The 15193-nt window shown below is 44.3% G+C and overlaps 1 protein-coding gene across 3 annotated transcripts in view; it reads right to left on the bottom strand.

The window, feature by feature from the left end:
* l(3)76BDm (trafficking protein particle complex subunit 8 homolog l(3)76BDm) overlaps window positions 1-15193 on the bottom strand; it is a 223669-nt gene that overhangs the window by 193294 nt on the left and 15182 nt on the right. For all 3 annotated transcript variants that reach the window (XM_075877897.1, XM_075877898.1, XM_075877899.1), the window contains exons 2-4: window positions 7748-7954; window positions 2995-3084; window positions 722-887 (exon numbers count right to left, since the gene is read on the bottom strand). In XM_075877897.1, coding sequence (XP_075734012.1) covers window positions 722-887; window positions 2995-3084; window positions 7748-7954 — 463 coding nt within the window. The remainder of the gene's footprint in view (window positions 1-721; window positions 888-2994; window positions 3085-7747; window positions 7955-15193) is intronic.

The following is a 15193-nucleotide window of genomic DNA, read 5'->3' as shown; positions in this document are numbered from 1 at the left end:
TTTACAAGAACAGGCATGACAGCTCACATATGTGGTTGTTAAAATGCTGCTACTGAAGAGTGATGGCCTTTCCATCTATATCACTGTGGGTCATCTGAATGTCACATGCACAAAATTTTAGGCACAGCCAATCAAGCTAAATATTTATAAAACAAGGGGTATATAGAGATATGTGGTCTTTAAGAAAGTGACAAAGAACTTGTGAGAACTTGTGTGTACTGTATGTCATCTCTGGACAGAGGTTCGTATATAGATAGCTGCACCACTGCATGGGCTCCCAAGTACAGCACAATAGAGTTCTACTATTAATGTCATGAATGAAGCATGTACCATACAGCACTGGTAATAGTATTCATTTTATTTCCTTCATGACAAGAACAGCATAGCTCTACTTGCTCTGCGTCGGGTCAGGAGACCGTGTAGTAGCAGACCTATTGTCCAGAGATGATGAAGACAGGATTCTGAGCATGAGGACTTTGTAGTTTCCATAGTCCAGCCAGCATGTTTGACAGCTGTTCTTGCTTTATAAAAGTTTTCCAATAAATGCAGCCATGGTCACTTTGCTGCTGAGCTTTTCAGATGTAACAGGACAGCAAAAAACTTCGTATATATTTACATGTAGAATAAGCAGCAAGAAACTCAAATGAAAATACAGTCAATAAACAGTGAATTAAATAAATATGCAGGGCACAATAGACAAAAAAACGTGAGGAAAACTCACTTGGCTTGGTTGCCGTGCAATACATCATGAAGTAAGAGGTAATACTTTAAGCACTGTGGAAAGAACCATCGCTGGCTGCCTTCAGACAGGCCTGCCTGGTGTCCCTGAGCCATTTTCTCGAACTCATCTTCTGGAGAGCTATGTTCTGAGGACACCACGAAAATGCCTGATAGGCCAATAAGGTGAAATATTGCCTTGACGGCTTCACTAAACATATTGGCATGCAATGAGATCAGCCAATTAAGGTCATTTTGACCTACTTCTGCAGTTCTTTAAAAACTTACACACACTGCCCAATCAGGCATAGTTGAATCTCTGCATTTGTGTGCTTGACAGCTAGAATGTGCATGTTAGCTGCGTGACAGATTTGGAGCTACAAGCTCACAGACAAAACTTTTCATGCATCAGCATTAGCATACTCACTCAGTAGACACTATGTGCAGGGTGCTACTAAGAAGTTGAAGTAATTAAGATACAGCATGTCGAGTATAAAAACCTTTCCGCCTTTAGATGCAACAAGCAGTACGCCTTGTGTACCAATGCACTAACAAACGAACAACTAGGTGGAAGCATCATTTTGTTAAAAGTGGTTTTGCATTAAGTTTACTTTGTTTTTTTGTGATGAGACTTTAAAGTGCAAAGATTTATTTCACGTTCTGTTTTAAATTAAACAGAACTGCCCCAAAAGTGCGTAGCAACACATCTGAGCAAGTTGGTAGTTTACCATACTTCAGATATCCCAATGCCCTAACAAACAATGGACAATATGAAGACAGGACAAGTAAGCAATTGTCCTGTCTTCTTCTTGTCTGGTGTGTATAAGTGTGCTATGTTTTTTATGTATGCTGCCCCAAAAGACCTATTTTTGAAAGGCAGAATGTGTACAGCCCAAGCAAGACATTCTGGTACAAGCCCTCCAGACACACACTGAAAAGAAAACGTAACAGCTTTTAATTTAGGTTCGACACCTTCCATAAGACTTCTTCATTCATGCATTGCTTCCACTTAAGACTCCCCGCTACTGCCTCCTCATATATAGGTGCACGGGGGTCGGCTGTCATTTAGAACTGGCCGCAAAGTTATTTCCCAGTTCAATTAGGTCCTCAGTACGTAGCCGTGTAATACATTAATTAGTGTTGAATTGTAATATGTTAATGAGTAAGTTAAACATTAATTAGTATAATACATTAATTGGTGCTTGAAATTGTTGAACATTGCACAGCTCCCTAGTCGCGAGGTGGATCTATGACATCATGAAAATGAAGTGCTGTTCAGCTAGACAGCTGCCTTTCATGATGCGAGCATTTAAACTGAAGTAGTGAATACAGATAATCTACATTTCTTTTGAGGTGTGCTCACATGAGGCAGCTTTTTTAAATACCTGTGGTGGCAAAAAATTGAGTGCTCTCCAATCAATAATAACACAAACACAAAGATGTTTTGGTACCACTACCGGGGCCTTATACACAATGTCCAATATACCACAATTTTTTAACAATTGGTCGGCGCTCAATTTTTCCACAATGAACTTTTCAGACCAGCCGGATTTCCATCGAATCATGTATTTCATTAGGCTTCATTAGGCATTTGGCCAACCTGTGATTACCGAGAGATTGTGATTAAAGCCCCCACAGCAAGATCAAAACATCTTTTTCTTCGTGTTTTTAATGACGATTGGTTGGTGCTTGATTTTTCTGCCGTGAACTTTTCTGAACAGATGGGTTTCTGTAGAAACCTGGCTTTCAACTACTTGTGGTACAAGGATTAGCACAAAGTTAATAATACAATCTAGAGTTTTATGTCCCAAAACCATATCGTTAGGAGTAGAGAGATCCATAAATTGTTCCCTAACTGGCACAGTACAAGGGCCTCTAACATTTCGTCTCAACTCAAATGCAAATGCTGCAATTAGGATTGAATCCAAAACCTTTGCATCAACACTGTAATCACTAATCCACTGCGGTTGACGATCAGCAATAAGTTATCATACAAAATAAATTTATGCTACATTTTTATAATTATTCTTAAGTTATACAAATGAACTTCAACTGATTACAGCCATTCTGAGGCCTACCGTCATTCTCATCTCATTTTTCACTCTAGAGTTATAAGTGGAAGTATGAAACTGCAGAAGTATAAAAAAAAAGGGGTACACTTCAAATCTACAGTTCCATTCAAGAACACTAGGAGTGTGAAACAACTTGTGTAATCGTTCATTGGTCAAATGTGCACAGCGCAGCTGTTTTTAGCTTAGTCGTCAGAGTAAAGGATACAGGCAAGAAAATGCCGTGTAAAATCATGCTCCAGTGGAGGCAGGACTCGAAAGAATGCATCCCTGTAGGAATAGAACCATGGCGTGGATGCTGAAATAATAAAAAAGAGAGAAAGAAGTAAAAAAAGTTACGACCAAAGTACTAGTAAAAAAAAATATATCTACACATCAGAATTTTGAAAACTCTTTAACTCATAATATAATCAATGTATTTTCATTCAAGTGAACGTTCATTCTTCTTCCTTGCCAAAAATCATACAAGATGCTGTCTGTCAAGTAAAGAAGCCGAGTGCCATGACGTACCTGCTGAGGCCTATTTACAACCTCTAAGGGAGTATGCGAAAAAAAAGAAAAATATGCCTATTCTTTGTCCAGTGTTCAATGCTTCTATCTTTAAAAGATTAATTCATCGACAATTCTATCACACAGTGGACACCGTAAAAGGCATATATAAGCTAATGAACTTTGCAAAGTTATACTTCAGTGAAAAAGTAAGTTTATCACACAGTAAGTTCAATCTGTGAGCAGAGTCAAACAAAAAATTTAGTAGTCCGAAATGGTAATTTCATTAAAAACAACATGCCAGAATACCAGGTGCTTGAGTGCCCCTCTGTTTTTCGTTTTTTTTTTGTGTGTGTTGCCAGAATAATTATACTTTATCTAGGTTCTTCTATATATCTTGGCTAAAAGTATCATTCAAACGTTAGCAAGGCCTCCAATGTTAAAACCATACACAAACTTTCTTAAGTTGCCAATTTTGCTCAGTGTGAGAAACATAAGCAAGGAAATAATGGCAAAAAGTAGTGCGAACAAGTGGAAGTCACCAAATAATAAACTTACACAATAAAAACAAATGAGCTGCTTCTGACCTATTTTCACAAGTAGATATCACCCCTTTTCTCGTAGTGCGCGCATGTTGACGTCACTCTCTCCCTAGCCTGTCGCCGCTCTCCAGGTGTCATCTCTCTTGCTTCACCCTCTACACAGCTCACAACGTTTGAGTGCAGATCAAGCAAACAGTCTTTATCTGCGATAAAACTTACACGAAACCCAAATCACCTAGTGTGTGTTTGCTTTTCTAACAAACGTTTACTCTAGTAAACGCTACACTGAGTTTCGCTTCAGACCGTCCTTCCAGCACACATGTCGACGCCAGTTTCAACCGAGTCGATGCCATGCGCACCGCTGCTGCTTCGCATCCCATCAAAATTCCCTTCGGGGAGACAGTCCATACTTTTTAGTTGTTTTTTCGACTATACCATGCACAAGAAAGCCCAAATATGGAGAAAAAAGTTTTTAAAAGTTTAAAAAAAAAGTAATGTCTGCCTTTCGAATCTGAGCCTGTAACCTGCAATGTCATTGGAAGTTTTTAAGAAAAGCTTTGAAGTCACAACTGGCATATAAACGCAATGGGTAGACCAGAAAATGACAGTATCCATTACTGCACTGGCAAGCTGTGCTCAAGATGCTGCATATTTGTTTTAGGAGACTTAAAGAGACACTACAGTCAAATAACAATTTACGTCAGAGTGAAAGCTCAATGTATGACAACATTTACAACGACAATATTACCAATAGCAGTGCCCTACTTACCGAGAAATTAAGGTAAATGCACAAGAATACATGCGCAACAATAGGACATTCTCAAAATAATACCGATGACTTCAGACAAACCACCTACAATTATTCACTAGTAATTGATCAAGCTGCACTGAATAAAGAACCTTCAGTGCATCAAGAGATGAAATAAAACGCTGCTTATTTGTTTCTGTTTGATTCATGGAAAAAACAACCACTGGACGTTACTATCATAGTAACGTCCAGTGGTTGTTCAAAAACGTCATAGGGACGTTTTTGAACAAATTGTACAAGCTTCTAAGAAACACTACTGTGTTCCACTTTGTCACATTGTGGCCTGTTTTAAATGCACCACTCACAACGTGCAGTCCGCAGCTTCCAATGTCCACAATATTCTGATTTCCATCAGACGCAGAAAACTCTTGCTTCAACGACTTCAACAACTTCAAATTGACGTTTGGACCATCCATCGAAAGTTGAAGTATTTTTGCCGGCTCAATGTTCTCAGTGGCCTTTTTGAAAGCGGCAGCTAAATCTTCTGCGCGAGTGTGTCCTAAAAAACAGGACGTCAGGTAGCGGGTTTTGACAACGTCGTCAGCTGGGTCCCAAAACCTGATCAAAACGTCCATTTGCTCTTTCTGAGCAATTTTGTTCAGGGACTCGTCAAAAGCCACGACCACATGTGGGACACTATGCAGCTTTGATAGCAGCCTGTTTCGGAAGTACGGGGCTATACCGTAACAAATTGTATAGCCAACTTTGTCCTTACCAAGTTGCAACTTCTTCGCGACGTCGCACGTGGGGAACATGATGGGAAAAAGCGCCGCTGACGCTGCTGCTGAATGAAACGATCCATGGGTCGCTATAGTGCTCAAACACCAAACAACTTCTGCTTTCGTGACACATTTTTTGACCAGAAACCCATTTAAGGATGCCTTCCCGTCAGGCGCGACGGCCACCGGTTTAGCAGGCACGCTTTCAGCACTCGTGCTTGACACAGTCGATACACATTCACTCGTAGTCGTAGCAGTCATGGAACACGGCAAGTTGGGTCCAGCACCGAAAAACGTGCGGATGTTTGTCTGGGAAGCACTTTGCACAATGCTCACAGCAGTTAGGTGTTTCTTGCTCACAGCGTGACTGGAGACAGCAGCGATGCCCATATTGCTAAGCGAGAAAGTCTTCTGGCATGCTGCACAGTGAGCCTTACTTGTATCGTTCGGCACTGCTCTAATCCATGAGGCGTGCTCGGATATTTCCGCGTTCACCCAATCAGGGTTAAACGAACACTTCTTCGCAAGAGGCATAGCAACTCACTGCATGCTCACGGCATCACAAGAAGAATGGCAATATGGCTGCAGCCCAGGCATCTTGATATGTGGATTGGATTGGATTGGATCCGATCTGGATTACCATATTTGCTCTACTACTGTTTTTGTATCCCAGTCCAATTTACGCACCTGTAAACTACACATTTCAGTAAAAAAATAATTACGACTCGCATATTCTGTGCACCTTGCCCTCTGCTGATGGCACTTCCAGCCTAACCAGAAAACCCCCAAGCCGAGCCGAGATCGCGGCCAAGACAAACATGCACAATTTTATGCGCGTGAGTAACGTTGTACTCGGAAAGTAGAAGTGCCAGCTATGCACTGCTTTTTTTTAACTATGCTTCTGCTTAGCTGTTCTGTGTGGTTTAAGGAGCGATTTTTAAAGCTTTGATTAATGCTAATGAATATTTTCGTGGCGATCTGAAAGACTACAGTCAGTTTCCATGACCTGGCCGGATTTTTCAGAAATTCCCTGACTTTTCCCTGACTTTTCCAGGCGTGTTCAAATTCCCTGACTTTTCCAGGTTTTCCAGGTTTTCCAGGTTGGTAGACACCCTGCTATGAAAGATTCAATTTCCACGTGGTTACAGTGGACATGTCATGCCATCTAGTGGGGCCCAATTGAGCCAAAACAAGTCTGCGATTTCGGAGCCAATGGCAGGAAATTGATCGATGGCCGTTGTTCTTGCTGTGGCTCTTGCTGCTTTCGTTTTGTCTACTAATGTCGACGACAGCGCAGTAAAGCTGGGTAACGTTGTGCGCGACAACAGTGACATGAGTCGAACTGCTTCTTGAGGCGGGTAAATTGAAGTGCGCTAACACAATGCGGGCCACTAAAACGTAATTTTATTTCAAAATAAGCCCTTCCTTGGCACAAGAGTGGCACTACGAGGTTTCTGGACCACTGTTTCAACAATCAACATCGACTTTATAGTTGTCTTTAGTGTCCCTTTAAGGCCTCAAAGTGACTCAAGCTACTAAAGACGCTGTAATTCAGGGCTTCAGACGATTTCAATCACCTGTGGTTCTTTAATGTGCTCCGACATCGCTGAGAACACAGCCCTCTAGGACTTTCCTTCCTTTGAAATCCCACTGCAGCCAGAATCAAACCTATATTTTTGTGGTCAGTAGCCAAGCATTGTATCCACAGAGTCACAGCAGTGGCCATGCCTAAGAGGCCGCGACAGGAAAAGAAGTGTGCAATAAAATGAGTAACAAATGCTTGCCGTGCATGAAAAAATTGTGCATGATAAAAAGAATAGTTTGCAGTTTTAATAAAATAAAATTGCTGGGATAATTAATGGCCAGAAAAAGTGGACCAATATAGCCTGCATTTGTGTAAAGACTATATATAGTTGCATAAGGTCTGCATCTCATCATATTAGCAAAAAAAAAGTATATTCCACACAAAATTAGAATAATGAAAGGCATGCAAGATAGCTATGTGGCAAAACGGAGGAGGAGGGGGGGGGGGGTCATTAACCACCCCGCGAGTGCCTTGAAGATGCTGCTGCAACGTAGCCCCAGTCCCTCCTGAAAAAGAAACCAAGTCGGTTCCGAAATGTTGAGTTTACGCATTTTCACATACTATTTGATTGGAGTAAATCGCTCCCAAATCGTTCCCCGATAGACGATAACTTTCATATGGGTGCTCCCCCCCCCCCCCAAGACCCGAACTATAGAAACTTTTATCGAAATGCGTCTCGCAATAACACAAGTAAACGATGGTTAAAGATATTGATAAAAAAATTGTCAGAGCTATTTTCCGTTCCTTAATAAGTGCAAGTTATTTTAATTAGCTTCAATAGCCATGAAAAGAAAAATGAAATTTATGGTTACACATACTTGAGACAAGCAGATTGTAGCTGCCAGCTTTAATCTTGGTAAGTGAGGCAGCATTCTCGTTGACAGGAGGTTGGACATTTGAAACTGAGTCATTGAGCAATTTCTTGGCAGCTGCTAGCTGTGGCACAGGACTATTCAGGTCTCGAACATTAATATGCAGCTTGGCAGCTATGCTCCCTTGGAGAAGATTAGGTGGCCTCACTGACACTGAAAAAAAAGGTCAATTTATTACAGTAACAATTGTAACAGTAACAATTGACCCAATTACAGTAACAATTGTAACAGTAACAATAATTTTCAAGTGCACGAAGATATAAACCTTCTGGTCACATGCAAAAGACAAGACAGAAAGGTAATACCCTTACTATTATGCATCTGCTAGTGTGCCACAAAAGGGCAAGAGATGGCTGTAAAGCAAGGTTAAAGCAAAGCTGCACTATTGGCAAAGTGAATACCAAAGCATCAAACTGTTTCATTACATAGGAATATGTGATTACAACCACAAGTAACTGTGAACAGCACCTCCAACTATTGTGGTTACCCACAATGAACCGAGAAATCTTGGTGGTTGTGTGCTGCGATCTAGGTCATAGCGACAACCACCAGCGGCACATGCAGTCTGCTTAGGTTCTGCAACAAGAGAACTACAGAACCACCACCCTTGCGGCTGTCAAGACTGCTTCGTAAACTTAACATTCAGCCAAAGTGGAACATCGTTACAGTTGGCATATAAACTGTACTATATTGTCACGGGAGTGAGATAATGAAAGAAATAAATATATTTACAAAATATACAGGAAGAGTCAGAGGCAGCTGTGGCCAAGATGGAGGTACAACAGCAACAACAACATGAGCGCAATCGCATTCATTTTCTTTGTCGTCTACCTGATGCTCTCTCATTGCCGATGTCGTGTAACATATAACCCCCTGCCGCTGGTAGCGCCGTCTCGGCGCCTGAAGGAGAGTAGCATCATATGAGGAGATGTATAGTTTCAGACGGGACACGTGGACGACGTCAGTGGCAGGTGCGGACGGCGACAACTGACTGTCCAATGGCGCGATCTCATATGTGACCTCAGTAAGCCGGCGCAAAACCTTGTAAGCCCCTGAGCAGCGAGATAGGAGCTTCGAAGAGAGGCCAACGTGGCGGCATGATGTCCAGAAGAGGACCAATGATCCTGGAGAGTAGGAAACTACTCTGTGATGGCTGTCGTAGCGGGCCTTCTGAGATAGCTGCGAGCCAAGAAGACGTTCCCGTGCGTTTTGGCAGGCCACTTGAGCCCAAGCAGTGGAATCCCTAGCGTACTCTGTAACCGTTTGCGTAGTTTATGGGAGAAGAGTCTTGAAGAGTAACGCTGGATGGCGGCTGAACAATAAATAGAAGGGGGAGAAGCCAGTGGTGTCATAGCGTGACGTATAGTATGCGAATGTCACATAAGGGAAAGTACTATCCCAATCAAGATGACCTTTGTAAACGTACATGGAGAGCATTGTCGTCAATGTTCGATTTAGGCGCTCGGTAAGACCATTTGTTTGCGGGTGGTAGGCCGTAGTGAGCTTGTGACGCGTCGAACACGAGCGAAGAAAGTCACTTACTACTTTTGAAAGAAATGAGCGACCACGATCGGTCAGCAGCTGTCGAGAAGCGCCATGGTGAAGAATTACGTCATGAAGCAAGAAGTTCGCGACATCAGTGGCATAGCTTTTCGGTAGTGCTCGTGTGATAACGTATCTTGTGGCGTAGTCAGTGGCCACAGCTATCCACTTGTTTCCAGTGAGAGAACTAAGAAATGGTCCAACGAGATCAAGACCGACGCGGTAGAAGAGGACGGTGGGTATGTCTATTGGTTGGAGCGGACCAGCTGGTGGCAAGGTGGAATGTTTGGAGCACTGGCAGGACTCACAAGCATCAACGTATCGGGGCACAGAACGGTAAAGGCCTGGCCAGAAGAATCTACGCCGCACGCAATCGTACGTGTGCGCGACCCTGAGATGTCCAGCGGTTGGGGCGTCGTGAAGCTGTTCAAAAACAGCGGAACGGGGTGTCGCAGGAACTACGAGTAGTAGCTCTGGTCCCTCGGCGCTGGTGCTGCGTCGGTAAAGAATGCCATCGCGTAGAACAAACAAGTGTAGCGACGGGTCTACGTGGGGCAAACGTAGGTAGACTCTGCATAATTGACCGCAAGTGGACATCGCTGAGCTGTTCCTTGCGTATGTCGGTGAAAGCAGACATGGCGAAGACACAAGGGTCAGAATCATGTGCTCAAAGGTCGGGTGGGTCCACGGAGTGACGGGATAAACAGTCGACATCCTGGTGGATTAGGCCAGACTTGTATGCCACATTAAAGCTGTATTCTTGGAGTTTTATGGCCCAACGGCCAAGTTGTCCAGTTGGATCTTTAAAGGACGACAGCCAGCACAAGGCATGGTGATCCGTAATTACCTAAAAGGTAAGGCCAAACAAGTATGGTCGAAATTTTCCGACTGCCCAGACTAGTGCAAGGCGCTCACGCTCTGTGATGGAAAACTTGCTCTTCGAAGGAGAAAGGAGGCGACTGGCATAAGCAATGACGCCATCCTCTCCTCATTGCCACTGGGCAAGAACAGCACCGATTCCATGTCCGCTGGCATCAGTACGAACTTCAGTATGGGCTGACGGGTTGAAATGGGCCGAGATGAGTGGGGAAGTAAGTAATGTTGTAAGGGTGCTGAAGGCAGTCGCTTGGTCATTACCCCAATAAAAAGGCCTGTCTTTCTTCAGTAGTTTCGTAAGTGGTCGGGCAATGTCAGCGAAATTCTTCACAAAATGTCGAAAGTAAGAACAGAGGCCGATAAAACTGCGTACATCTTTTGTGGAACGTGGTACAGGAAAATCTTTGACAACTCTAATTTTGTCAGGATCAGGTTGCAGGCCTCGAGCACTGACAAGGTGACCCAGCACAGTGATTTCCCGACAGTCAAAGCAACATTTGGAGGAGTCGAGCTGAAGTCCTACTGTCCGGAAAACCTCAAGAACAGCCGATAGGCGGCTAAATTGGCTTTCAAATGTAGGTGAAAATACGATGACGTCATCGAGATAGCACAGGCACATGGACCATTTGTATCCACGCAGGAGAGAGTCCATCATCCTTTCAAACGTAGCTGGGGCATTACACAATCCGAATGGCATAACCTTGAACTGGAAAAGTTCATCCAGTGTAATGAATGTAATGAATGTGGTTTTCTCATGGTCTCAATGAACGACAGAAATGTACCAGTATCCTGATCGCAAGTCAATAGATGAAAAGTAGGCAGACCCATGTAGGCAGTCGAGAGCATCGTCAATCCGCGGCAGTGGATACACGTCCTTACATGTTACTTTGTTTAAATGACGGTAGTCTACGCAGAAGCGCCAGCTGCCATCTTTCTTCTTGACTAGCCCAACCGGCGATGCCCATAGACTGCAGGAAGGTTCGATGACGTCTTTTGTGAGCATTTCTTCAACTTCGTGCTGGATAACTTGTCGCTCAGCATTAGACACGCGATAAGGACGTCGTCGGATGGGGCTGGCGCCTCCAGTGTTAATCCTATGAGTTACGAAGAATGTCTGACCCAAAGGGCGGCCATCAAAATCAAAGATGTCACGGTAGAACTTCAGCAGGTTTCGGATATCAGCTGTCTGTGCTGGAAGAAGGTCAGGGGCGATCATCTTGTCGATGGTGGCATCCACTGCACTCTTTGAGGAGGAGAATGGAGCAGAGGACGAAGAAGATTCGGCAATGAACACCGAAATGGCAGCATCGATAGAAGAAACTTTTACCAAAGTCATACCATCTGGGATAACTTGAGTGCACCAGCTGAAGTTTAGAATCGGAAGAGATGCTGTATTTCCCGTGGCTGTCAAAAGTGTGTGAGGCACGGCAACATTTTTGGCCAGCAGAACGTCAGCAATAAGTGTCAACAGGTAGGCACCGTTGGGAACAGAAGGGACAGATCTCAGATTCACGTAGGTAACAGCTTGAGGTGCTAGGCGAACGTGATCTACAGAACATGGTTGAGCTGGTGTTGGGTCGACTGTAACACGGTAAATCAAGTCGAAGCAACAGTTCCACAATCAATAAGGGCAGAGTGGGCGGATAAAAAGTCCATGCCAAGATAAGTTAATGGGAACATTTTTCCAGCACAGAAAATAGCACTGTCGTGGAGCGATCGGCAACACTTATATGCGCGGAGCACACTCCAAGCACAGGAAATGTGCCACCGTCGGCGACCTGGATGAGTGGTGCTGTGGGTGGCGTTAAAACTTTCCTAAGGCGGCAACGAAGTTTTGAATTCATCACTGATATGTGAACCCCTGTGTCCACAAGTGCAACAACGGGTGTGTCGTCTACTTCAACCTCAATAAGGTTGCGTCGAGTCAGCAGCATGGTCAGAGGACTTGGCGGGCAAGTGGTCGATGCAGAATCACCTCCGGGAGCTTGTGGGGGTGCTGACACCCCCTGTAAAGTTGTTTGCTCTGCGTGGCGCACGTATCTCGCATAGAAGCCGTACTTCGAGGGTGACAACCGCCGGACGATAGATGGCGTTGTGTTCGCGTTGAGTACCACTGTTGGTAGAGTGGTAGCACCGGCGGTGACCCCTGGCGGAAGGCAGGCCTTGGTGGCAGGCGAGAGTTGAGTGAGTCTCTTCTGCGCGTGGCGGCTGCCGCGAACGGTTGTCTCTAGCGTGGGTCCTCGACGCGTGGCAACACGGGCCTGCGCGCCGGGGGGGCCACGTGGTAAGTCAAGCGTTGGCGACGCCGTGTTGAGTATGTTATTGTGTGTTTGGTGTGTTACTGTGTTATGTTGTATGTGTGTTAGCATGTTTGTCGTGTTGTGTGTTTGTTGTGTTATTGTGTAACGATGTCCTAGCATATTACATATGGAGTTATGTATCATTCGGTGGACGATATCGTCATTCAAAAATTAGTTAAATAAATGTATGTGTATTGTTTGGTTTATACCGACCATGTCTACTGTGTCCTTTCACTCCAAGAGCGTGGCGCTCGCTCGCCAATTCAAGACCCCACAAGCTGCATCACCTAGTTTTTCCGCGGCAGGTGGTCAGTCGGCAACGTTGGTCGGCGAAATTGGGGCGAGCGAGACGAGCGACGGGAGAGTGGTGAACGGGACTGGTGAGTATGCGGAGATGGAGAGCGACGACGATATGGCGACATAGAAGGAACGTCTTCACTGGTTGCCTGAGGTGATTCCCGGTAAGGTTGAAAGCGTCCATGATCCTTCTCTGGGCGATGGGTGTACCCGTAGGATGCCTAATGCCAATACCACCGAGTGTTACAATGGCGGGCCACGTGTCCGATACGGGGGCAGTGAAAACAAATCGGACAATCGTCAGCAGTCTTCCACTCGGCTGGATTGCGAGGGCGCACCCGAAGGTTTTAGCATTGGGCATAAAAAACAGGGGGTCGACGAGGGTCGATCGACTGAGAGGGAGCTGTAGTGCACTCGGAGGCCAGTCCAGCATGGGAAAGCTCTTGTTGCACAACGGCATGTACCAGTGGCATCATCTGAGGGCTAGAGTCACAGGCATGGGAGCACGTGGACGCAGGAGACAGAGCTTCAAGTTCACGTCTGATGATCTTGGTCACATGCTCTGCAGTTAACGGCCTCTGTAGTGCAGGTCCATCTTCGCACGACCAGGTTGCTGCTGTGTTTGGTAGTCAAGTGAAATGGTGGGCGATACGTTGGCTTTCTGCGGCCTCAAAACGCTGGCACTCCTTGATCATGGCAACGACCGTGTTGCAGTCCTTGCATATGAAAAGGCTGAACGCATCATCTGCAATGCCTTTCAATACGTGTGCTACTTTCTCGGTTTCTTCCATGCTACTGTCTGCTTTTCGGCAAAGAGCAAGCACGTCCTGTATGTAAGTCACGTAGGACTCTGCTGATGTTTACGCACGAGATGCCAACTTCTTCTTGGCGGCTGCCTTTATACCCACAGACTTGCCGAAAAGGGCGTGCATATTTTTCTTGCACGCATTCCAGCTTCCAATTTCATCTTTGTGGTTCTTGAACTACACTTTTGCTGTTCCTTTCAAGTAGAACAAGATGTTGGCCAACATAAGAGTTTGATCCCAGCGGTAATTCTTACTTGTACGTTCGTACAACGGCAACCATTCTTCTATGTGGACATCATCAGTGCCACAGAACGTGCCAGGATTTTTTAGCTACAGAAGGACAACAGTTGTTGTTGTAATCACCTCTGCGGGAGCGGGTCCCTGGTTTGCCATGGCGGAAAAATCCAAACATCGGCCGCAGTGGAACTCCGTTATATCGTGTTGTACCCCGCACCACCACCAAATATCACGGGGGTGAGAGAATGAAATAAATAAATATATTTACAAAATATACAGAGAGAGTCAGAAACAGCTGCGGCCAAGATGGAGGTACAACAGCAACAACAACATGAGCACAATCGCATTCGTCTTCGTCGTCTACCTGTTGCTCTCTCGTTGCCGATGAGGTGCAACAATATTATGCCATAAAAGAAACTCTGACATTGCGCATTCATCTTCGTCTACCTGATGTTTTCTCGTTGCCGATGAGGTGCAACAATATTATGCCATAAAAGAAACTCTGACAAACATTCTCACTGAGCACACTGAGACCATTGGCCAGTGTCTGTGATAATGCACACATCATCGGCACATGTGCATTAATATAGCACCATCCAGTGTCATTAAAGATTCAAATGACTGTGTAGAGACTCCATCGCTATGACTACTTTTGATTGCTTAAGCATGCTGATAGCAACACCTTTTTTTTGGATGCATACTGTATCCAAACTTCACTTGAAGCCAGTGTAATCAATGCTCTCGTACGGGAGCGAGGACACCTTTCATTCTTTGTGTGAGTGCTCTCTGAACTTTGTTAGTTTTAATTTCATGGTCTGTCTCCACTTCACCAGTATTGATGACACATACAGCTGGCAACCAATATAAAGCCACCAAGGCTTTAACACACAGATAACAATGCTGCTTGTCAACTTGGCTATTAACATGATAATAGATAATCTCATTTATGGAACTTGTGCACACACTGCACTTAGGTTACTTTTTGTTTTCCCATTATCTCACACAAAATTATCCAAAAAGCTACCCTTAGCTTTTTTTTTCTGATGCTGCACATTCTTATGAATATTATATCAATCCTTATGAGCCATCATACAGTGTGGTAACTAAAAGAATTATTTGAACTGTACTGGCCAATTGCTTTCCACTTTTTTGGATTGCAATCCAAAAAAGACCACACTATGAAAAAATACTTAGCTAAAGATAGATGCAAGGACGAAAGAAGAAATAGATGCAGGAACAAAAGAAAAGTTCCAATGCTGCAAACAGTTCTGATGGCGCCTGCTCAGACATACTTAATTCCTTATTGACAGAGATAGACTATATTGTATTCAAAA

This window comes from Rhipicephalus microplus, chromosome X (genome assembly GCF_043290135.1).
Source record: "Rhipicephalus microplus isolate Deutch F79 chromosome X, USDA_Rmic, whole genome shotgun sequence".
Classification (NCBI taxonomy): Eukaryota; Metazoa; Arthropoda; class Arachnida; order Ixodida; family Ixodidae; genus Rhipicephalus; species Rhipicephalus microplus.
This window is presented reverse-complemented; position numbering and strand designations above follow the sequence as displayed.